The 26,035-nt window shown below is 48.5% G+C and overlaps 1 protein-coding gene across 3 annotated transcripts; it reads right to left on the bottom strand.

The window, feature by feature from the left end:
• Positions 1–11,310: 11,310 nt before the first annotated feature.
• NME6 (NME/NM23 nucleoside diphosphate kinase 6) lies at positions 11,311–23,345 on the bottom strand. 3 transcript variants are annotated; one of them, XM_078601348.1, is made up of 7 exons: positions 23,098–23,345; positions 19,537–19,642; positions 18,031–18,133; positions 17,049–17,088; positions 16,370–16,510; positions 12,440–12,600; positions 11,311–12,214 (listed from the first exon to the last, which is right to left on the bottom strand). In XM_078601348.1, the coding sequence occupies exons 2-7, from the start codon at positions 19,609–19,611 to the stop codon at positions 12,066–12,068; spliced, it is 669 nt and encodes a 222-aa protein (XP_078457474.1). In that variant the 5' UTR covers positions 19,612–19,642; positions 23,098–23,345; the 3' UTR covers positions 11,311–12,065. The 3 variants fall into 3 exon arrangements, with proteins under 3 accessions (XP_078457474.1, XP_078457475.1, XP_078457476.1); XM_078601349.1 differs by lacking the exon at positions 16,370–16,510 and having other exon boundaries at positions 12,009–12,214; XM_078601350.1 differs by lacking the exon at positions 19,537–19,642 and having other exon boundaries at positions 12,009–12,214; positions 23,098–23,187.
• Positions 23,346–26,035: the final 2,690 nt, after the last annotated feature.

Here is a 26,035-nt window from a genome sequence, read left to right as displayed (position 1 = left end):
CCAGCACCAGAGGACCAGCAGCAGCTCCAGCCAGCGACCCGGACGTCCGTGCGACGCACCGAGGTACGCTGTTAGCACAAGGATCAGCGGACCGCCGTGGACACTTGACGGGGAGTAAGGAGGTGAAGTAGGATAATAGCCGATAGATAGGGAATAGGTACAGGTTTAGTGGAACAGGCCAGCCTCGTCGACCCACTGATTTAACATCAATTACCAGGTAGCAGATAATAAATCATTAATAGCGAAGCGTGGCCTCGCGTGATCTTGTCGAGCAGTGTGAGCGTGTGGATGCGCGTGTGTACACAGTGGTTCGCCACGTGAGTGAGCGCTGCGCGGAGCTGAGCGCTTGGGTGAGCATATGTACACAGTGGTTCTGTAGTGCTGCGGCTCGCCTCGGGGGAGCGCTGCGCAGAGCGGTGCGAGAGTGGGTGTCGCGTGTGTTCACTCCGTGTGTGATACAGGTGCGCGATCATAACGCGAGTATTCAGTGGTGAGTGAGTGCCGCGGAGAGCTGTGTGCGTGAGTGCGCATACGTTCGTTACGTGTCGGATACGGATGCGCATTGGTAACGTGGTTATTCGACGTGGAGGCGAGTGCCGCACAGGGCTATAGACGGGCACACGCTCGCAGTGTGCGAGAGCTGTACGTAGCGGTGTAAAGAGGGGGAGTGTGGCGTTTGATTGATGATGCTGTGCGCACGTATGCTCACAGCGTGGGAGCGCGGCGCGAGGCTGTAACAGTAGGGGTGTCGCGTTCGAATGCCGGCGAAACCGTAGCGGGTAATAGGGAGGTGGGGTAACGTAAACGGAATAGGGGATGCAGGCGGGAGGGACCCCGGGGGCCAACGGCCCCCACATATTGGTGTCAGAAACGGGACGATCCCCCGCGCCCCCAAGGGAGAGAGACCCCCCAACCCAGATTAAAATCAAATGCACATTTACGGGCAAAGGAATTCCATCATGGAAATCGTTTGCCCGCAGCATCAGGGGGGCTAAAAAAGTTAATGGGTGGTCAGATGAGGAGGCGTTGCAGCAGTTAGAGCTACATTTAGATGGGCGGGCAGCTGACTTTGTGGAAGCTTTGCCCGCAAGCGCACAAACTCAGTGGGAAAAATTAATGTGCGAACTCGAATGGCGCTTCGGCGCCTATGACGAGGAGGATGCGCAAGCGGCCTTAGAGGCACGGCGCCGCCAACCCGGCGAGGATCTACGAGATTACGCCGAGGACGTACGCATGTTGACCCAGCTCGCGTACCCCGAGTACGAGGCCAAAATAATTGAGGGCCTCGCCGCCGGTAAAATCCAGCGATATTTGGCACGCACCCCGTGGTGGCAGCCAAATGTCGACGGTGCACGCCTCTCCTTTAACACCCTCGTCGAGCGCGCGCGCAAGTGCGAGAAACTCTCGGGTGAGCGCGCGCATCCTCGAGGGAGGGGACGAGAGTGCGCCGTAGTGAGCCTACTCTCCGACGAGGAGGAAGAGCTCGCCATCGCAATAAGGGGACGGGCAAGGGAGCCCCAGAGACCCGGCGAAACAACCCCGGGTTGGGTAGCCGGGTTACAGACCGGCATAGGAGATATGGACGGTAAGATAACCAACGTAGGTGAGAATATGACCAAGCTGCAATCCTCCGTTGAGACCATCCGATCCGAGATGGGGGAACTAGACTCCACGGTAGGAGGGCTAACTGGAAGGATAGCCCGACTAGAAGCAGAGCAGCAGCGCACTGGGGGAGGAGGGAGTGGGCAGAGCCCACTACGGAGCCGCCACCCCTCCCCGGGCGTGTTATGTGTGCGATCGGCGAGGGCATCTCAGGAGGGACTGTCCTCAGGTCGCCCGAGCTAGACAAGAGCTAAGGTCAAACACTAAGGCCCCCCTAGAGAGGGGACCACCGGGGGGTCAAATCGACGTAGCCCTGACACAAACAAGTTGTGAGAATAATGGCGAGCGAGTGATCTCCACACAGGTTCTAGCAACAATGCCAACGGAAACGGTGACTCATGGCGACTGGCTATGGGAGCTGGTGGCGGGGATCACGGGGGCCACGTTGCTGGTGGAAGGGGAGGTAAACAGAGTGCGTACCCGAATCCTGCTGGACACGGGGGCGGTGGCCTCGCTCGTGAGCGCAGCGCACTGCAGCGCGATCGGGGTCGACGTGCGTCACCTGCAGGCCCCGGACCGCGCGCTGCACACGGCGAGCGGAGCCGGAATGGGGCTGCTGGGGAGAACCACCCTAGAGGTCCGCATAGGCAGCCAGGTGTGCACCCAGGAGTTCTACGTGTCGAGTGCGTTGTGTCACGAGTGTATCGCAGGTACCGACCTCTTAGAATAGCTGGGACTCAACGTGCAATCCCGCCAGCGATGCGCCACCATGGAGAGCAACGGCGAGCGGATTCCATTCCTGGGACGAGAACCAACGCGCCCCCGCTTTGCACCTGTGGCCGCTATCCTGGCGATGGCAGTCACCATCGGGCCGCTCACCGAGATGCTGGTGCCGGTGGCAACATCCCCCACCGACCCCGTGCTCCGACCATCAGGAGAGGTAATGCTAACTCCTCACCCGGAGTTGGCAAAACGGTATGGGGTCGTGGGATCCGCCACGTTGGTAAACGCAGATGGGGACCGATTGTTTATGCGGATGTTTAACCCGCACAATACCCCAGCGATACTGCGACGGCGCACCCCGATCGCCACTGTACACCCCCTGCACGCACGCCACTCTGACGAATCGGTGTTCGCACTCTAGGCTGAGGACCCCGGTCGTTCGGAGGGTGACCAGGACCTGGCCTGGCGAGTCGGCCCGACTCCCCGAGCCGAGGTCGTCCCCCTGCTCGACGCGTTACATGTGCCATGGGCGGATTTACCTAAGGGAGAGGCCGATCGGCTGCGCGAGTTACTGCGGGAGTATGCCGACGTGTTCAGTGAACACGACTCGGACGTGGGTCGGACCGACCTTGTTAAGCACCAAATTGACACCGGTGCAGCCCGACCCATTAAACTCCCTGCGTACCGAGTGGACGCACCCGAACGCACCCAAATCAAAGAGGCAGTTGGGGACATGCTTCGCGATAACATAATTCAGCCCTCGGCGAGCCCCTGGTCAGCCCCAGTGGTACTAGTAACGGAAAAGGATGGGTCAACCCGGTTCTACGTCGATTACCGTAAACTGAATGCAGTCACGCTCGGCGATGCCTTCCCCATACCCCGCATCGACGACACCTTCGACAGCCTCGCCGGAGCGCGATATTTTTCCACCCTCGATCTCGCCTCCGGGTACTGGCAGGTGGAGATGGCGGAGGAGGATCGGCCGAAAACCGCATTCACCACCCCGATGGGGCTATTCGAGTTTCGAGTACTCCCGTTCGGACTCACCAATGCGCCCGCGACGTTCCAGCGGCTGATGGAGTTGGTGATGCGGGGCTTGCAATGGGAACAGTGCCTGATTTACTTGGACGATGTGATCGTGTTCAGTAGATCTTTGTCTGAGCATTGGTCCAGGCTACGAGAGGTGTTCCAGCGACTGCGAGCGGCTCATCTCAAGCTCAAGCCACGTAAGTGTTACATCGCACAACACGAGGTGGGGTACCTCGGGCATCGCGTCAGCGAGGCAGGCGTGCGCACCGATCCGGAGAAGGTACGCGCCGTAGTGGAGTGGCCACGGCCAAGGAATCTGACGGAGATCAGATCATTTTTGGGGCTCGCCACCTATTATCGTCGATTTGTAAAGGGATTCAGCGAGATTGCACGCCCCCTCACCCAACTCACCTCCCCTAAGCACCCCTATCAGTGGACGGGGGCCTGCCAGACGGCCTTCACCACTCTCAAAGACCACCTCACCCACGCCCCCACCCTCGCTTTCCCCGATTTTACCACCGATTTTATTTTGGACACCGACGCCTGCAGCAGCGGGCTGGGCGCGGTGTTGTCACAGGTACAGGATGGGACGGAACGAGTCATCGCGTACGCCAGCCGGACCTTGAGTGGGGCCGAGCTGAACTATTGCGTGACCCGCCAAGAGTTGTACGCCGTGATTTTTGCATGCAAACAGTTCCGGCCGTATTTGTACGGCATGAGATGTCGCGTACGCACTGACCATTATGCTCTGCAGTTCCTTCTTACATTCAAGGAGCCGCGGGGGCAGATGGCCCGGTGGTTGGCGCAGTTGCAGGAGTACAACCTGCAAATCGAGTATCGGGCTGGCCGGACGCATGCAAACGCGGACGCCTTGTCGAGGCGGCCCACGGTGTACGCCGAGACAAGGGCGGAGGAGGCCTGCCCGTGTTTCACGGGGGGACACTGCCGGCAGGCAACAGACCCCCGAGAGGCCGCGGCCACTGACCCCCCCCCAGCGAGAGAGAGTGCAGTGTGCGCCACAGAGACCCTCACAGGTGGCACCAAGGATCCCGTCGACCGCCCGGCAAGCGCGGGACCCGCGGCTCGGGACCCGATCGGACGGATCCAGGAGGACGTCGGCTGCGCCTTCCCGGGCCTAAACGACGAGCAGCTGAGACAGACCCAGCAGCGAGATCCGGATCTGGCGGCAGTGGAGGCGGCACTGCGGGAGGAAAAAAGCGCCCTACCAGGACCCTGGAGCGGTTTGTATGCCCAGTTGTGTGTGCAGAACGGAGTGGTACGGGAGTTAACCGAGGCCGGCCAGCCGGGGTGTATCTGTGTTCCTGCCCAGGTGCGACCCCAGCTGCTACGGCTGGTGCATGACCACCCACTCGGGGGCCACGATGGGGAACGACGCACTCGAGAGACCCTGCGTCGCCAATATCTCTGGCCCAAATTGGCACAAGACGTGGCGGCCTGGGTACAGGGCTGCCGCGCCTGTCAGCAGTGCGGGCCGAAACCGGCACGATACCAGGTACCCCTAAGGCCGTTCCGCGTCAGCCGCATCGAATCAGCTGGTCGGGATCGACCTACAGGGGCCATTCCCGCGATCCCATCGAGGCAACCGGTATATCCTGGTCGCAGTAGAGTATTTCACCCGCTACCCCGTGGCAGTGGCCATCCCTGATAAAACGGCCTTGGTGGTGGCCCGGGCATTTGTGGAACATTACGTACTGAAGCACGGGATCCCAGAACGAGTCCTCACCGACCAGAGTAGCGATTTCGAGGCCGAGCTGCTCCAGGCACTGTGCCGAGAATTCGGAATCCAGAAGGACCGAACCACAGCGTACCACCCCCAAGCGAACGGTATGGTAGAGCGCATGGATCAGACCCTAGCGGGGAAACTCAAACGTATGGCGGCCGCAAATCAACGGGATTGGGACGAACACCTCCCCTACGCCCTTTTCGCCTACGCCACCACCGTACACACGTCGACGGGACAAACCCCGTTTTTAATGATGTTCGGCCGTGAGTCTCGTTTACCCGCAGATCTGCTATTCGGCGTCCCTTCCCCCCAGCCGGAGGAGGGAAGCCGCCCCGTGGAACACCTGTTGGAGACCCTACGAGAAGCCCGAGGCCGAGCATACCCGCAAGGGGAAGCCGCGCATCGGCGGCAGGAACAGGGCACCCGACCCCGCATGGAACCCCCCTTATTCCTGACAGGCGCTAAGGTGTGGCTACACACCCCTCGCGTCGGGGCCGGGCAAGTGGGGAAACTGACGACCTACTGGCGGGGACCCTGGACCGTGGTGCGACAGATCTCCCCCTGGACGGTACTAATTTATGGCGGGGAGAGGGATCGAGAGACGGTGGTCAACGTCCGCAGCTTAAAACCGTGGAAAGCGGCCCCGGCGAGAGAGAACCCCGTCACCCGAAGGCCCCGAAATCCCGGAGTACCCGCACCCCTCGTGTTGGGGGGCCTCGCACCCTACATGGGCCTCGCCGGGCCCCCGAGACGCCCCGATCCAGTCAGGAGACGACGCGGACGACGGCCCCTAAACCCTTCCGCTGCTGAGTTTGTGTCCCAGCCCACAGGTGCCGGAGGACGGGGAGAGCCGCTGGAGTGGAGGAGGAGGCCGCTGCAGGAGCCACAGAGGATGGAGCCACCCGCCCCGAGACCAGCCACCAGGTCCGGACGGATCCCCCGGACCCCACAACGTTTCCTCGTGGGCGCGGCCCAAGCAAGGTGCTCCAGTCAACCCGGGACGGGGACTGGCACCTCAGGGGGCTATGTGATGCCGCCACCACGAAGCCGTTCAGCAGGCGCCCCATCTGCGGCCTCGCCACCACCTAGCGATGGAGCCGACCCCACGTCCCCCTCACCTCACCTCACATGAACACACCCGCACGCATCCCCCCCCCCCATAGAGCGGGAAGGGGAGGACACCTGATCGACCGGTTTTTATCCGAGAAACCCTTATCGGGATTAACTCTCACGGTTTCCGGCGATCAGGGAATTGGATGACCTCCCCCGACGCTACGTTGCACCGCGGCGCTGCGACCGGCCTTAATATGGTGTGGCCGCGGCGAGGGGCATTCGGCCACCACGGTTGAAACGCATCCCCCACACACACCCCCCCCCCATGCGTCGACGAGGCCAGCAGGGGAAGGACGGGACAGCATGAGTAGCAGGACCGCAGGGGCTCTTGCGCATAGTCGCGGAAGGTTGGGATAGTTGCGCTTGAGCGCGCAGGCACAATTGTTGGGGAGGGTAAATGATTGAGCTGAAGGTATGAATAGATCGGGAGAGGGGAGGCGCGCGGGGAGCCTGTGCACAGATTCCCACGGCGAGCCTTTGTGACGGACGCCGCCGCATGAACTGCAATAATGGGGGGGCCTGCGTGAGAAAGGGATTGATTGGAATTTGCGCCGCGCAGGTTGAGCATTAATTAGCATATCAAAAGCGCCCGGAACCGCCGTGCGCGTGCCAGAGGGTCGCGAGCCTATTGTTCAGAGCCGCATCCCTTTGAGGTAGGGAGGATAAATAGGGAGCGCAAAGGGGAAATCGCTCTCTTGTCTCCAGCGCCAGAGGACCAGCAGCAGCTCCAGCCAGCGACCCGGACGTCCGTGCGACGCACCGAGGTACGCTGTTAGCACAAGGATCAGCGGACCGCCGTGGACACTTGACGGGGAGTGGGGAGGTGAAGTAGGATAATAGCCGATAGATAGGGAATAGGTACAGGTTTAGTGGAACAGGCCAGCCTCGTCGACTCACTGATTAACATCAATTACCAGGTAGCAGATAATAAATCATTAATAGCGAAGCGTGGCCTCGCGTGATCTTGTCGAGCAGTGTGAGCGTGTGGATGCGCGTGTGTACACAGTGGTTCGCCACGTGAGTGAGCGCTGCGCGGAGCTGAGCGCGTGGGTGAGCGTGTGTACACAGTGGTTCTGTAGTGCTGCGGCTCGCCTCGGGGGAGCGCTGCGCAGAGCGGTGCGAGAGTGGGTGTCGCGTGTGTTCACTCCGTGTGTGATACAGGTGCGCGATCATAATGCGAGTATTCAGTGGTGAGTGAGTGCCGCGGAGAGCTTGTGTGCGTGAGTGCGCATACGTTCGTTACGTGTCGGATACGGATGCGCATTGGTAACGTGGTTATTCGACGTGGAGGCGAGTGCCGCACAGGGCTATAGACGGGCACACGCTCACAGTGTGCGAGAGCTGTACGTAGCGGTGTAAAGAGGGGGAGTGTGGCGTTTGATTGATGATGCTGTGCGCACGTATGCTCGCAGCGTGGGAGCGCGGCGCGAGGCTGTAACAGTAGGGGCGTAGCGTTTGAATGCCGGCGAAACCGTAGCGGGTAATAGGGAGGTGGGGTAACGTAAACGGAATAGGGGATGCAGGCGGGAGGGACCCCGGGGGCCAACGGCCCCCACACAACGTGTTTATCCAGGGGCTTAGTTTGTTGTATTTGTGTACTTTGTTAATACGCAAAAAAATGGTTTGTCAGTTAAATGCGTTACAAGGAAGCCGCGCGCATACACACACCACAAAGACAGACAAAAAATGACGTTTATAGGCAGGATAATAAAAGCAAATGTTGTGTCCCGGCTTCTCCTTGGTGGCTGAGGGAGGGGTGGGACTCGTCCAAGAGCAGCCAATCAGCAGTGCCACACTCTCCGATCCTTATCTCTGCTATGAAAGCCGCTCACGGGCACAGCTGAACCTCACAGTTCATCTTCATGTTGTCGGTCGTACATTGTGTCCTAGTTCTCATCATGTCTGGACGCGACAAGGAAAGGTCCAGCTCTTCGCTTGCCTGCATGCAGTTCCCAGTGGGCCGTGTACAACAGGCTGCTCCGACGGCGATTACGCCCAGCGAGTCGGCGCTGCGGCACCCATCTTTACCGGGCCACTGTGCTCGAGTACCTCTCCGCCTAGATCCTTGAGCTGGCTGGCAATGCCGCCCGCAACAACAAGATGAGGATCACCCCCCAACACCTGCAGCTCGCCGTGCGCAATGACGAGCTCAACGGCGTAACCATCGCCCAGGGTGGTTCGCTGTATTACGATAAAGTGGGCATCTTTGCCCATCTATGGTGTTATGGATCGCAAATTGTGATTTGGAACATCGATTCTGCCCTCATAACATCGATTCCGCCCCATCGAAGCCGCCATATTGAAAATGTCCACTTTTACTTCAACTTAAAATCCACGGTTATCGGAGAAAAAGTAAGGGTTTTAATGAGATATTTTAACTTAAAAATTGCCAGTTTAGGAGCAAGAGCGGGGAGCAGCGCGAGCTGGCGTTGTGGGGAGATTGTGAAAATTATTAATTACATTCAGATACAATTTGCAAGAACATTTTTCAAATTCCGCAGGGAAATCATTGAGCACAATCCCTAATATATAATCAATGACAACGATTAATTCGTGGATCGAGATGTTTCTGTCATGGTCAAGTGGCATGCCCCCTTTCTTTGATTGGCTAAGCGCCGTTTTCATTTCAGTCAGCTTTTATAGTATTAGTGTGGGTAATAAATATTCTGCAGGGGGCGTGGGTTAACCACGCCAATGCAGCAGCTGCCAAGGATAAACTGGGTCAAAGGTGAGGACGAGGCACCGTGAGAAGACGGGATTTGAGGCGAGGATTTCACAACCACTACACTGGAAAACGTGGGTTTCTCTTAAAATGAGACCTCCACCGAGACCGCTCACCAGTTGAGGCGTTTAATCCACCAAACAGAGAATATGCTTCCGTGGGCGCCACAGTGGCGAAATGTTAACTACCACTACCTCTCCTTTTATATAGGAGGTCGCAGGTTCGATTCCAACCCTGATGCCTGTATATATTTGGAGTTTGCATGTTCTCCCCGTAGTCGGGTAGATTTATCTTCAGGTCCTCTGTTTTTTTCCCCCTTAGCATTTAGAAACACGTGTTTAATAATACATTGTTTAAATGCATGCCTACACAGGGCACCATACTTCAATAGGGATTACCGTTGGTATGGCTATTTTAATACACACAATGGACAGGAAAGACAAGATCAAAGGGCTCGCATAATGCGCATGCATAATGTACGTTGGCTCATTAACCCCCCCCCCCCCCCCGCAAGAGCGCAGAAGTGTGGTCTAGGCCTCGGCAAGGTAAGGTACAAGTTAAACGGTAAAAACGAGCCTACCTTTACCCTACCTTTTACCTTACCACAATACAATCACTCTACCCTACCTTTTACCCTTCAGCAGGTAAGGTAAAAGGTAATAGGTAAAAAGCAACGAGCCTACCTTTTACCCTACCTTTTACCCTTACCACATACAAATTACCCGATTACAGGGTAATTACTAGGGTACTACACATGAACAAGGCTTCTAACGGTAAATGCTAGGCAGAGCGCTTTATTCATATAGAATACTCTCGATGATTCCAATTTTACACGTTTGTTGTCGTTGTTGTATCCTCAAATCTTGTAACTCAATTTTTACCCACTTCCTAATGTGGTATCGACTGCAAACTTGGTATATTTATGTCATACTGATGACAATACTATATTCTATCATAAAAAAATGTTTTTAAACATTCTTTTTTAGATCTTATGTTTCGGCTTGGGTCTAATTATCCACGCTCAACTGATGTTGGCTGTAATTGGCCACATTCCCTTATGTGATGGCAAGCTTCGGGGCCACTTCCTGGAGTCGTGGAGTTCTGCCATTAATAATACATTTAATAAAAGCATGTTTTTTAAAAGTTTGTTTAAATATTACTTGTTAAATTGAGGTCACGGACTGCACCACGGAGTTTTTAGCGGTAAACAAGGTACCGTATTTCCCGGGTAATACTTTGCGCTTCCTTTACCCTACCGGGTAATTCTTCCGAGCTACCTTTACCCTACCCTTTACCTTATCCCTTGGCATGTCAACACCTTTACCCTTTACCTTTACCCTTTTACCCGGTAAAAAGGGTAAATTACCTTACCTTGCCGAGGCCTAGTGTGGTCACCACATCTACGCCTTTAAATAAGGAACAAAAGAGGAGGACTTCACAAATCTGTCGCCTGATGAAGCTAGTTGTAATTACTGGCGAAACGTCATACTCAGATTGTAAATGTTGTGGCTTGGCTCTCCAACACACCGGTGTGCTGTACTAGCAATGAATTGGCATGTTCTATTTATGTGACAACCCTCACCACGCGCGCCACCCCCACACATGTCCGCACGGGCGGCGTCCTGCGCGCGTTTTTTTTCTGCGTCCGCGTCAACTCGGGAAGGTTTTTCCCGTGATGGCGTGGAAGAGGCCGTGATGGCGGGGAGGAGGCCGTAATGGTGTGGAGGAGGCTGTGATGGCGGGGAGGAGGCCGTGATGGCGGGGGAGGAGGCCGTGATGGCGTGATGGCGGGGAGGAGGCCGTGATGGCGTGGAGGTCGTGATGGCGTGGAGGAGGCCGTGATAGCGTGGAGGAGGCCGTGATGGCGGGGAGGGGGCCGTGATGGCGGGGAGGGGGCCGTGATGGCGGGGGAGGCGGCCGTGATGGCGTGGAGGAGGCCGTGATGGCGTGGAGGTCGTGATGGCGGGGAGGAGGCCGTGATGGCGGGGAGGAGGCCGTGATGGCGGGGAGGAGGCCGTGATGGCGTGGAGGTCGTGATGGTGTGGAGGTCGTGATGGCGTGGAGGCCGTGATAGCGTAGAGGAGGCCGTGATGGTGGGGAGGCCGTGATGGCGTGAAGGCCGTGATGGCGTGGAGGAGGCCGTGATGGCGGGGAGCATGCCGTGATACACTCATCTTACACTGACTCACTCATCAAATGCTGACTCACTCACAATATTCACTCACTCACACAACACTGACCCATTCACTCATCATACACGGATTCACTCATCATACGCTGACTCACACATCATACACTCACTCACACTACCACTGACTCACACTCACATCATACACTGGGAGTCTCATGCTGCCAGCCATGGCTGCAAGTTTGGTCGTACATGTTATGTATATCGTTTATTGTTAAATTTGAATCTCAGTTCCTATGATTACTGTTGTTACATTGTTTTTATAGCTTTATTTTGGTGATTTTGAAAACATATGGTTAAGCCATGTTTCTTGCGGAAGTGCAGAGTTGACCTGATAACTTTAATCTAAATTGTCTTATGGTTATTGTTTGACTTGCATCACACTGGGATTTTTGCACACAGCGTTGTAATATGGTGGGTTTTTTTTCTGAAAGATTTGCTGGTTTATCCAGGATGTTACTGTTGCGCGTCGTCGCTTTAAGATGTTCTCTGTTCATATTTTGTTTGTTGCGGTTGCACCCGACTCAAGAGCCGCATGGCTCACAGGGCTATACCTAATAAATGAAATTTGAAACTTACTAGTTGGCTTTGTTGGGTGGTGGCGGGTTTCAATGACACATGTATATATGTACGCGATCTAACCCAAAACAACCTCTACGATGGATGATATTGGTCACGAAAACCTACGTGTTAAAAATGATCAGAGCATGTTTGCAGACGTGATGCCTTGAAAAAGCTATGTGGTGTTTGAACATGTGAACACCTGTTTTATTGCCAGAAAGGGTAAAACCTATTCTTATTTTTCAGAAATTTGGGATATTGGTAAAAAAAACTCCCATAGATATGAATACCTTCACAGTATCTTTAAAAAAACAGATTGATCTCTATAAGATGAAATATTTAATGACAAGAGTCAAGTGTGGTACCAGTACATATGGTGCACATTAAGCATGTAACGGCAGGTGTACACACAATTTCGGATGGTAAGAAACGCAACCTGCTCGAAATGCTGGTTCCCACGTGTTAAACCAGCAGGCCACATCAAACTCCGGAAAGAAAAAATAAATCTCTTGAAGCGCTGATGCAGAAGAATCTGTTGAATCAGAGTAAACGATTGTTTAAAACGAAAATGCAACAAATTAATAATTTCATTTTATATCGCATCATTAACATCTCAACCTGTTGAAACTGTACAATTAAAAACTGAACAATATAATAGGATTTAATACACAGTAACTAAAACAAACCTGAAATGAGCATGTATACAGCAACGTGAAAAATGGGGCATTATAGTTAAACATAGCCCTTATGGCTGTACCGGAGCCGTGGGTGGTGTTGCGCGTGTCGGTGAGGCCATAGCATGCACGGATGCTTTCTGGAGCGGTGTGGACGGCACGGAACACCTTCGTGGGTCCCATGAGCTCCCGCCAGGCTCGCACCGCATCGTGGTGTGCCAGGACGTACACCCGTATCGGCCCACTACCGTACAACACCATCAGACAGGCTGCGTGCTGACATCATCTAGCATACATTGTTGGCCAAATTTCAACACCTGTCTAGAATGTGAAAAATGAAATGCTTGTAATAAAAAACGTATCATGCTTATCTATGGGACCTTTTTCCATCATCAAAGTATTAAAAAGAAGAGAAGTTCTACCCTTGTGACAATAAAAAGGTGTTATGATGTTCAAGGAATCAAGTCTGAATTAACTACACCTACTTGTGGTATCTATTTGAAGTCTGAAAATCTTAACACCTATTTTATTGCCAGAGGGTAAAACCTCTTCTTATTTATCATGCTTAATTCACTAATTTATAGAAAAGGTTTGTACATTTAATTTAATAAATATTCATTTTTTCAAGACAAAAAATTAGAAATATGACATAAGCACTGCTTCTTAACCTTCTGGACCCATGGACCATTGTCAACCTTCAAGAAAATGTTTTGGATCACTATACAATAAAACTACGTGGTATTTTACAAAAATTCTACGGGCCACTTAACACACATGGCCTTGAAGACCACTGGTGATCTGCAAATCACAGGTTTGGAACCATAAACACAGAACACAGGCAGTTCTCAACTTACAAACACCTGACTTATGAACACCCATACTTACGAACCAGCTTCCATAAAATAAAAATAACATTGATTTAAAACGTGTTACATGCAAATTTACAATATTTAACAATGCTTCCCTTCTCGTTGAACTGTAACACATTTAATAACATTGATCATATGGGCATTTAAATAGTGCATAATTGTGTTCCGACTTACGAACGGGTCTCAGGAACTAATTATGCTCGTAAGCCGAGGGCTGCCCATACAGTACCTAGGGTAGTAAAAAGGCAGCCCAATACTGTGCACAAAGGGCACCTTGTAAAGGCATCACCCAACGGTAAAGCAAATTTAAATTAATGAAACCAGGTGGCACATTTCTCACTGCAGTGTTTGCTCAAGTGAAATCCAATCACAATCTATCAGCGTATTTCTATAAAGAATACATCCACGCTTCACTTAACTGCACATGCAATCAAACGTGCAAAGTGTTTCATTTTTATTTGTAGGTATAGAATGCACGAATATTTAGTTTTGCTGATTGACTAATGTAATGTAGTTACACTTATTCCTGGATTACCCCAATTCCCAAAGGAATTATGTTGGTTTTTCGAGCATCGATACCCAAAATCGTGAGATTCCCTAACCATGGCCAAGACAGACACCTTTGGGATTTGCTAAATGAGCATATTTTGGTGATCATATTTTGGGGACATTAACTGTGGTTGTCCACCTATGTGATTGTCCCATAACTGTGGAATTGTTACTAATGGGGAAGTAGATGAGCAGCTAGGAAAATAACAAAATGACAAACACTGACTTATTGGTTCCTCCGAGTAAGCTGACTCCAATGCAATCTAATAATTACATGAAAATTCAGATATGCAGTTTTAGATGTATACTCTAAAAATGATCACAGCCCTTTGTCACATTACAAGTGTATATATAAAAAAATGATGGAGTGCATTGCTTTTTATGATCATCTGATCCACTTCATAATCAAGAAATAAGTGCAGCTGTATTTCATAATGGTGTCAGAAAGCCAGTTATCCAACATAGCCAATGGACACAACTATAACTGTTTAACCAATACCAATAATATGCATATACATAGATACACACAAATGCACAAAACAGGTGGAGTGTGGAGCAGATGTGAGAATAGCAGGAGCTGGTTTACACGATTGTTGCATTGTGACATCACCGAAGGTGGATGCTTAGGCAGTTCATCCAGCAGTAGAATGACCATGCATACACATTTGGTCTAAATGTACTTTTTCTGGGGTATATATTATATTGAACCTTTTTATGATTTAACAGCCTTAATGTTGGACTCCTGTAAATGGACTCCTGGACTCCTGTAAATGAAGAACTTACGAATCCTGAGGCTGTGTGCTATTTCCCGGAGACTAATCATCCCACTTATTTATAATTACCATTACATTTCCCTCCATGATACAAAACGCTGCCACTATTTACGTCTCTTTCCTTTGCTCACCACCTCATTTTATCCAACTGCATCCTCATATGTTATTTCTCCCTATCATCTCCATTTAAATAAGGTTCAGAAATCATGAAGCAGTGACATTTTTATGTAATTATATAATATGCATTTCTGACAAATACTCGTTTGCATACTCAGTGGCAAATTTATTATAAGTTCTATTTTATGTGTTGGTAAGTTTGATTGTTTATACCAGTTTCACTCGCTTTACGCAGTACACATTCCAAAAAGGGGATGCACAAAGCGAAATTGCGTATTATAGACCGCATATGACACACACAATGTTGTCCTACATCGTCCGCATAGGAGTATTGGAGTAAATTTAAACCCATGGAGCAAATTCTGGGTGGAAATGGGTTTTCCGCATATACGCAAAATCGCACAAACCGAACCCACATCAAGTGACAGAAACGTGTCTGTTTGATACTGGACAATAATATTTTGGTACATCCTCAATTATCACCAACATAACTAATAAAAGAGGTATTTAACGTCTTCAAATAACAAACATGTATAAATATACTCTTTGTTTTTTTCGGTAAAGTCACGTAGGTGAAAACAATGAAAATGAAAACATTTTTACTTTGTTTTCACCTACGTGACTTTATCGAAAAAACCAAAGAGTATGAATCCTTGCAGTCACGAAAACTTCAAATCTATAATGTATAAATATGCTACATTTCAATGTTGTCAATATCTTACTGCTTGTGCCTGTTGAATAGCCAATATATAAAACGTGGAGTACCGTATTTTCCCGCATATAACCCGCGGGGTAAACCACTTTTTACAAACAAAACAAGACCCTGCGGGATATATGGAGGTGCGGGCTATCCCAATAATATTTTACACGTGTAACGTGTCGTAACTCGTAAAAAAATTTCATGGTAGGACTATCCACTATGCAACACTTACCTTTGACTAAAGCACTGCTGAATAAACCACTCACACTAAAATTACACATGTTATCACGTTTTAAATTATTCGAATTGTTTGTACAATAAAACGAGAATGTTTGAAGTGGGCGCAATTTGTTTACTGGGGACGGGGGAGCTGGGGGAGAGGTAGGGGGTGCGAGGCAACGGCGTTACCGAAGTGCCACTATTATCTGCACAGTGCACAATCTACCAGTGCTAAAACTGTACTTATCTACCAGTTATGTGTTATTTATTGGATATTTACTTAATCACTGTTTTAAGTTCACTCGTTTTCGGTTCATTTGATTTCTTTGTGCACGTTATGATTGTAATGTTAACAATTAATAGCGGAATGTAATACAAATGTAAACTTCGTATTAATGATGGAATTAAGCGGCGGTAACGACGTTAAAGATATTAATGCATGCGGGATATATGGAGGTGCGGGCTATCTGAAATGTTTTACACAAAATGCTATTTTTGCGGGGTATATGCATCTGCGGGTTATACAGTGGTACCTCGGAGATCGAACTTAATTCGTTCCAGAAGGCCATTCAAACACTGCTTTGTTCGAACACCTAATTAATTTTCCCCATAACAATTAATGTAAATGACATTAATTGGTTCCAGACACAAGCAATCTCTCATTATAAAGCATTTTTACACGAAGTTTACAGTAATTACATGAATAAAATCATAAAAAAATACAAGCAACACAACAAATAAATAAATGGAATCAATGAAATAAATGATCATTGAACTTCACTTTACCTGTAGTAAGGAGAGTTGATGGCTTGAGTGGAAGGTGGTAAGGAGGAGGTGGTAAAACCTTTGTCTGGGCAAGCATCATGCACGCTGGCCATACGCGTCTCAGCCGTACAGGTTCTTTCAAGTCGCGATTGCCCGTTCGACCTCCGAATTTCGTTCGGTTTCCGGGGCAAAAAATGTTCGGAAATATCGTTCGAACACCGATTTGTTCGAGTTCTGGTGCGTTCGATCTCCGAGGTTCTACTGTATGCGTATGCGGGCTATATGCGGGAAAATACGGTAATTCTATACTGTGCATGTTCAATCTGGTTGAATAGTGTCTGCAATCGATTGCTCTCGTCTGGCGGGCACAAACCACGTGTAGTTAAATATCACATGCTGTATTTAATAAGTTATAGATATTTGATTTTCGGCAATATATTTAAGACATATTCAATATATTCAAAAAAATCTACATTAAATATGCAAAATGTTTATAACCTCGAATCCCACTTGGTATGAACAAAAATACTTTCCCTCCGCAACTCAATCTTTATCGTAACTTATTATTCTGTATCCTCATTCAGACCTACAGCTGCAAAGCTTGCACTCCAAGCATAAATGCAAAATGCATCTGCACGAGTTGAGTAAAATTGTAATGGCTGTAAACGCATTCATGTACAGCATTTGTGTTTCTACTCACCTTGCCATAAACTCCACCAATCGTTGAAAAAAGAATCTCCCTGAAAAGGACAAAAAAATAAATCCTTATAAAGAAAAAAACGAACCATATACATTAAACAATGACGAACAAATACGTTCATGGGAATGCTGTATAGACGTTGAGTTCCATTGGTTCTAACTTAGGTCAGGCTTCGTTAAGCTGAAAAAAACTTCAACAGGCTCAGAAATAATGTTGTTCTAACTGCCATTAGGAAGCATGAGGAACATTTTAACAGAAGCACATTTTGATAAACTTGCAATGAACTTGCAAGAAAGGATTTGTTCACGCACTATAACTGCCACTAAGAGGTCCTTTATGGGCAAAAGGTACACCACCTTTCTAACAGCTATTTACACATTGCAGCAAGAAGGGGCCTGGGTTTAATTTCCGACTCGGGCACCTGTGTAGAGTGTGTATGTTCTCTCCCACTGTTCTGCAGAGTGTGTGTGGAGTTTGTATGTTCTCTCTCATTGTTCTGCATAGTGTCTGTGTGCAGTTTGTATGTTCTCTCCCACTGTTCTGCATTGGTTTTCTCCAGATTCTCTGGTTTCCTCACATGACTGAAGATCATACCCATGCAACTGGCATTGCTGAAAAATGACCTGTATATAACTCAATTGAGATGACACGTAGCAACATCGCCCCCCTCCAGCGAAGAACTCGGCAGGACCATACTGAAGATTAGTCTTGAGACTCAGTGAGGCTTTCATGGGTAACCAACCAAGCGAATTAATAATAAAATAATGAACATCTTCATGTCCCTGTTGGCTTCAAATATCAGTGGTCGTTTTTTATCACATAGCTCTCCAATTGCAATACCACGATCAATACAAGTGTGCAATACAAACAAATGTTGGTCATAGACTTGATAAACAGTATAAGTATGCTTACCTGTATAAACTAGGGTGATAATGTTAATATTTCAAATAGTGCTTGAAACACAGAGATAACAGTCACTCACCCTTATGCGCTGCATAGAAGCACTCCGAATCCCTTCTCTTCAATTTTAACTCTTTGGATTTCACTATTAAAAACTTGTTCTTTAAAACGTCCTGGTGCACAGCCTCAAAACACAGTACACACATACAACCATTAGACAGGCCTCCCCATGTCGTGTGGATTATTTGACCATACTTCATCGCATCCATCAGTGCGGGTTGAAGGTGTGGAGCATAGACATGGGAGCAAAGTACAACACAGCAATGGACTTTGCTACACTGTCCTCTGCTGACAAATAATGTAGCCTCGCAGCAGCCAATATTACCTGTTATGCATGGCCATTGTCCATCCAAGCACTATTCAGGCATAAACCTACAAGGCTTGCGATATGTCATGATTATTGAAGGTAATTTAACGCCACGGTGGCTAGACGTTTACTACCTCGCCTGGTTTACAGGGTCCCGTAGATTCGATCCCTACCTTGATGCCTGTATATTTGGAGTTTGCATGTTCTCCCTGTGGTCGTGTTTTTTTACACGGGTCCCCCGGTTTTTCCCTTCACATTTCGAAGCATGCATTTAGAGTATTTGGCTGCTATAAATTTCCAGATAAGCCACTTCGAGCTATAAATCATGGCCAAGTCACTTCTAAAAAAGAGCTATACAGTTCAGTGGGCTTTACCTGATAAAATAAACGGTTTAGTTTAATTTGGTTATTGACCCAAATGAAAACCAATAAAATTATTTGTATGTCTATCATCCTGTACCATTCCAGTTAAATTCTTGTAAAGGCTTGCCATGTGATGTGCGATTCTCTTCATTATCCAGTGTACAACACGGTTTAATTGACCGGTTGGTCGCATCTGGTGGATGCCAAATATAATCAACCTCAATTTTACTTCTAAACAAGAGCTATACAGTTCAGTGGGCTTTACCTGATAAAATAAACGGTTTAGTTTAATTTGGTTATTGACCCAAATGAAAACCAATACAATTATTTGTATGTCTATCATCCTGTACCATTCCAGTTAAATTCTTGTAAAGGCTTGCCATGTGATGTGCGATTCTCTTCATTATCCAGTGTACAACACGGTTTAATTGACCGGTTGGTCGCATCTGGTGGATGCCAATTATAATCAACCTCAATTTTACTGCTGTCAAGTTCTCATTGCTTGCTCTGTATGACATTTTCATTTATTTAATGTGCTGTGTTCTCCGATTATTTCTTCATCATTTTCGGAATCATTTTGCAGAGTTCTATGTATTCTTTGGCATCTTTGCGTTTTCATTTCTCCACTAATTTGTCTCCCTTTGCTTTCATTACATTACCCTCATCTTGAATGCATTCTCTATGACAGCTATTGCATCATTTAAAAAAGCATACACATCCAAAAATCGCGTAGCAACCATAGTCTGAAGTCGACAGATTCTCCAATTCAAGCAAGGTTTTGCGTTAATATGGAAAAAGGGCTCAATGTTATCGTGCTGTTAAGTGCCAGGGCCACACAATTGTAGGTTTGTTCACCAACCTCCCAGGCAATGCCGTGCGCCAACGCGTCTGGTTTCAGGAGTGCCAGCGTGAGTTGCAGGCCTCGGCCCGCCATGACGCGGCCTGCACCACGCGCCACCGCCACCCTGCCGACGCACCGGCAGAGTTTGCTTAGCGGAAAATCCCCGAGTCCTAGGCTACTGCATTAGCGTGCAAGGCCCTACTCGGAAACCATTTTTAGAATCGATGACCATTTGCGAAAGTTAGGAAACAGGCAAACATACAAACCGCATGGCAGCCCAAGTAAATGTGTCCTCAATGCTCAAGTAAAGGTGCAAGCCGGCAATGTGTTGCTCACGTCGCGACTAACGGAAGAGCCTCCGCTAGCACTGGAGGGAGCTCTAGAGGGGTATTTGCCTGCTCTTCCATGCTAACCAGATAGCTTGGAAAACTATAGGCATACCCACACTTTACTCCATCACACACAACTTGTCAATTAAATGACCGTGGTGTATCAATTTTTCTGTTAGCAGTGTTGAAAACTTGCACGTGACGTCAGCAGGGGCTGGAAGATGTCGCATCGCTTTTGACTTGTTAAGAGAGACGGTTGTTGTTGTTGAAAGATTGTGGTTTTGAATATTAAAGAGGTATTGATTTATTGTCACGAGACCATCTCGAGTTCAATCACATTAGACTAGATCATAAGCAAGGTATCGGGGAAGAAATCTTGACAACAGGTCAAGCAAACTATGGGGGAGATTCAGCGAAATTCCCAAGTGTTTCAACGTCTGCGCCGGGAGATAGAATTGAACCAGTGACCTCTGGATTGCAAGTCAAATGTGCAAACCATTACAATCTGTTTCTCATTTAAAAAGGTAAACATGCTATGTTTGTTGCGAGACATGTATACGTGAAAAGTTACAGAATCAGTCACGTAGCAGTAAAATCCAGAAAAACGCATGTCAAAAATGTTATAAATTGATTTGCATTTTAATGAGGGAAATAAGTATTTGACCCCCTCTCAATCAGAAAGATTTCTGGCTCCCAGATGTCTTTTATACAGATAACGAGCTGAGATTAGGAGCACACTCTTAAAGAGAGTGCTCCTCATCTCAGCTTGTTACCTGTATAAGACACCTATTCACAGAAGCAATGAATCAGATTCCAAACTCTCCACCATGGCCAAGACCAAAGAGCTCTCCAAGGATATCAGAGACAAGATTGTAGACCTACACAAGGCTGGAATGGGCTACAAGACCATTGCCAAGCAGCTTAGTGAGAAGGTGACAACAGTTGGTGTGATTATTCGCAAATGGAAGAAACACAAAAGGTCAATCTCCCTCGGCCTGGGGCTCCATGCAAGATCTCACCTCGTGGAGTTGCAATGATCATGAGAACGGTGAGGAATCAGCCCAGAACTACACGGGAGGATCTTGTCAATGATCTCAAGGCAGCTGGGACCATAGTCACCAAGAAAACAGTTGGTAACACTACGCCGTGAAGGACTGAAATCCTGCAGCACCCGCAAGGTCCCCCTGCTCAAGAAAGCACATATACATGCCTGTCTGAAGTTTGCCAATGAACATCTGAATGATTCAGATGACAACTGGGTGAAAGTGTTGTGGTCAGATGAGACCAAAATGGAGCTCTTTGGCATCAACTCAACTCACCGTGTTTGGAGGAGGAGGAATGCTGCCTATGACCCCAAGAACATCATCCCCACCGTCAAAAATGGAGGTGGAAAAATTATGCTTTGGGGGTGTTTTTCTGCTAAGGGGACAGGACAACTTCACCGCATCAAAGGGACGATGGACGGGGCCATGTACCGTCAAATCTTGGGTGAGAACCTCCTTCCCTCAGCCAGGGCATTGAAAATGGGTCGTGGATGGGTATTCCAGCATGACAATGACCCAAAACACACGGCCAAGAAAACAAAGGAGTGGCTCAAGAAGAAGCACATTAAGGTCCTGGAGTGGCCTAGCCAGTCTCCAGACCTTAATCGCATAGAAAATCTGTGGAAGGAGCTGAAGGTTCGAGTTGCCAAACGTCAGCCTCGAAACCTTTTATGACTGGGAGAAGATCTGCAAAGAGGAGTGGGACAAAATTCCTCCTGAGATGTGTGCAAACCTGGTGGCCAACTACAAGAAACGTCTGACCTCTGTGATTGCCAACAAGAGTTTTGCCACTAAGTACTAAGTCATGTTTTGCAGAGGGGTCAAATACTTATTTACCTGATTAAAATGCAAATCAACTTATAACATTTTTGACATACGTTTTGCTGGATTTTGTTGTTATTCTGTCTCTCACTGTTAAAATAAACCTACCATTAAAATTATAGACTGATCATTTTTTTTGTCAGTGGGCAAACGTACAAAATCAGCAGGGGATCAAATACTTTTTCCCTCACTGTATATAGTTGTACGTCGCCGATGTGGCTGTTTGGGTGGATCAGCTATACGTAGCCCAGTGTGTATGTTACTCAGCGACCCTGTCCGTAAAGTGTTGAGAAATAAACAAGGAACCCTCTACAAGTTGTGTATCGGATGTCGCCTCATTACACATGTACGGCAAACTGGTAACCAGTATTTTACCGGTATATCCCATTCGGTGAACGGGAATGCAAAACACGATTTTGCCAACCCAGCGGCAGACGCAGAGGCTGTGCTCAGCAGGTAGAGCGAGGCAATTCAAGGGGGCCCTTGACGGCACTGGGGTGCCCGCCTGGTTACCAGGGTTATTCTCACCTCCGAGCCTCGTGTCGACATTGAGGCTGAGGTGCCACTTTAAGCTACTCCTCACTCTCCAGCTGTGCTGCTGCAGCAGGGGCGGCGTGGTGCAGCCGCAGTGGAATGGCACGTCCATTCCCAACTCCTCCTTGCGACACAGCCATGCTCAATCAAGTGGCAACTTCCAAAGGCCTTGTGCGCTGTGCAGTAACCCGCCCCGTTACACCACGCAACAGCAGGTGTACGTTCAACTTCTTTCACACCGTGCGTAGCCAACCGTGCTAAACACCCTGACCCTCATCCGGCCAGCAAAGCTGTATGGATGTTACTGCACCAGTTAGTCCAGGGGTCGGCAACCAAAATAATAAGTAACGCAGGTTGCCGACCCCCCGAGTTAGTTGATCAGAAAGCAGGTCGCGTGCGGGGGGTAAAGTGTGGGTACGACCGCCTCCTCTTCCTCACATCACACTGGAAACGGCAATCGATTCTCAACACCCCTCGTCACTGATGATGTCTTCTCAATGCCCGCGCAATGGAGGGCTAAGCAAGGTTACTACGTGCACGACGCCAATTAACTCATCACCGGACCCAAACAACCACCGCCAACACCAACCACCTCCATCCACCAATATCGACTCTACGTGGTGAGCTTTACGCGGTAAGTACGTGGTGAGCTACACGTGGTGAGTGTACGTGGTGAGCTGTACGTGGTGAGCTACACGTGGTGAGTGTACGTGGTGAGTTATACGTGGTGAGTTACACGTGGTGAGTGTACGTGGTGAGTGTACGTGGTGAGCTACACGTGGCGAGTGTACGTGGTGGCTACACGTGCTGGGTAGCCAGAGTGTTACTATCCGCGCAGAGGCGACACTCACTGCAGGCCCGCTCTGCGCTGCCTTGTTGTTGGTGTTGCTGCTGCTCAATGCAGCCACCAACTCAGAGTGAGGGACTCAGACTCAGCGACCCGGACACTCTGGAACCCATCCATGGACTCGGGGACCAGGGGACCAGGGGACCAGGGGACTCGTCGCAACGCAAGAGCGGCGTGGGCCTGAGACAAAGCCACTTGGGCCGCCAGCGCCGAGTTCCCAAGGCCGCGGGAATCGACGGAGCGACTCCACGTGAGGAAATATCTTACGAATCGATTCCGTGACTCTGAATTAATCATAATCACGATCCGTGTGCAGATAGCCCCGTAGGTGTCTATTGTTATTAAACTTAATTTGGAGCTTTCGTGACTGCAGGAATTACTCTTTGGTTCTTTCGGTAAAGTCACGTATAAAGATAAAATAATAAATTAAATACTAGCATACGACGTTTCGATTGCAACACAAGCAATCATCATCACTCTTTGGTTATTTCGGTAAAGTCACGTATAAAGATAACATAATAAATTAAATACTAGCATACGACGTTTCGATTGCAACACAAGCAATCATGATCAGGTATAAATGAAATAGAAACACAAATCTAGTATACTTAGAAATGTAATGTAATACAACAGAGAGTCGGATAACATAACAGTCAACACCCTACCTGGTTGATTACGTTCTTCCTGAGAATGCTAAATTTGAGAGAGAGATAAAACACAGAACCAGAGACATATAGACAGACATATAAGCAGACATATATCACAGAGATACATAGAGAGAGACAAAGCATAGGCACACAGAGAAACCACGCCTCTGTGTCGAGGCATCTGTCTGCTTATATGTCTGTCTATATGTCTCTGGTTCTGTGTTTTATCTCTCTCTCAAATTTAGCATTCTCAGGAAGAACGTAATCAACCAGGTAGGGTGTTGACTGTTATGTTATCCGACTCTCTGTTGTATTACATTACATTTCTAAGTATACTAGATTTGTGTTTCCATTTAATTTATACCTGATGATGATTGCTTGTGTTGCAATGGAAACGTCGTATGCTAGTATTTAATTCATTATTTTCTCTTTATACGTGACTTTACCGAAAGAACCAAAGAGTCTATTATTATTCTCGTCCATCCAGAATCGTCCCTTACATCTGTGACGTGTCCTGCCCAAGGCCACTGAATATTGTTAGCAGTTTGGATGTGGTTAACATGTGTATGTTCCACGTGTGCCTCTATCAGTGGAGTTCTAAGCATGCATCTCTGTGCACTTTTCAGTTTTTTTGCGAGACGTTTAATGATAATGTTCTGAACCGTCATAGCAGGCAGAACATGCCGATTTCAAATGTTCTGCTCTCATCATCATGATCCATGGACAGATAGGCCGTCATTTCGTCATTTGTTTCCACTTTCCTCTGTCATATGCTAATATTATCAATACGTACCACATCTTCCCGGCACCAATCTCTTCTTTCGTCGTCAAGCCATCCTCTATCTTGATTTGAAGCTTTCGTGATTGCAGGAATCCATACTATAGTTCTTTCGGTAAAGTAACGTGACTTTACCGAAATAACCAAACAGTAAGCCATCCTCTGTTCGGTCTTCCTCTCTTTCCGGTTCCTTCCATTTTCCGAACAAACTTTTCATTTTCCTGTTGTTGTCCATCCTACATGTGTCCAAATAGTGCCAGTTCCCTTCTCATCACCACCTGCATCATCATCAGGTTGTCTTATTTTCTGTTCAACCTTTTTCTTACTTCTATGTTGGTCACTCTTTGGGTCCAGCTTAGATACAGCGGCATCTTTCTGTAGCAATACATTTCGACTCTGAATTCTGGTAAATTAAATCGTCTTCATTTACATCATTGGTAACCGCATGAAACCCCCCCCCCCGGTAAAACACTGACGCCTTATATGAATGTACACTTACACCATCAACCCCTGCACATAAATCCTCTCATCAAGTCGCTCGTACATTGGACAAAAAACAAGTACGACGATGACGTCACAATAACTCGATTTTTTTTTATTTTGCCAGGTAAGGCTCACTTAGCTATATAGCTCATTTTTTAGAAGCGACGTGGCCACAAACGATGGCTCAACGAGTGGCTTATCACGTTGACATTTATAGCAGCCAAACACAGTACAGTACGTCCTCTAAACGCGAGCACGGAATGTCTGAGTGCAGTGATTTGGCTTACTGTGCCCGGTGAGTAGTCCGGGCCCTTGTCGTTTCATAAAAGAGTTGGAGCGCTCAGAGCAGTGGTCTTCACTCATTTTCAGAGGGAGGCCACGTTCGCCGATAAGACACAATCAGTGTGAGGGCTGCCACACATTTGAAACCATTGGGGTTTGACACCAGCACGATGATGGGGTGTGTTTTCATTTTGTGTTTTGTTGGGGGCCGCACGTCAGAAGCCGCACCAAAGGCCACCAGGGACCGCCAGTGGCCCACGGGCCTTACAATGAATAACACTAGCTCAGATGGCCCTTCGGGCTAATTGGGGCAGAGAAAATGTCCGGTTGTGGGAGAATGCTTGGCATACTGCAGTTCATTAAATAATACGTTGCTACGAAATGTCAATTCGATGTGCACGTGATTAATACTTTGTATAATTCAATTATCACTTGGCAAAACACGGAATGCTTATAATGTGATTTTTAAATGTCATCAGCATTGATCAATCCACTGCTGAACCTGGAATGTAACAATGCACATTTAGCCAATCTCATCTGCCATGCCCATGGCAGTGTAAGTCCTCTCGCATACTCTCCCTTGGCTTCCACTCCGTCAGTCTCGGCATTATCTCTGCAAGTCACCAGTTTTGCGCAAATATACTTTTTTCTCTTCAAAACGATGTTGGAAACATTTCCTCTCATGCATCCTTTTACAGTGTTGTATCTCTCCTGAATAAAGCTTAGAAATCACTACCTGGGTCACATGACTT

This window comes from Lampetra planeri, chromosome 16 (assembly GCF_965212315.1).
Source record: "Lampetra planeri chromosome 16, kcLamPlan1.2.h2, whole genome shotgun sequence".
NCBI classification, from domain to species: domain Eukaryota; kingdom Metazoa; phylum Chordata; class Hyperoartia; order Petromyzontiformes; family Petromyzontidae; genus Lampetra; species Lampetra planeri.
The sequence above is the reverse complement of the archived record's forward strand: the minus strand, read 5'-3'. Positions and strand labels throughout refer to the sequence as shown.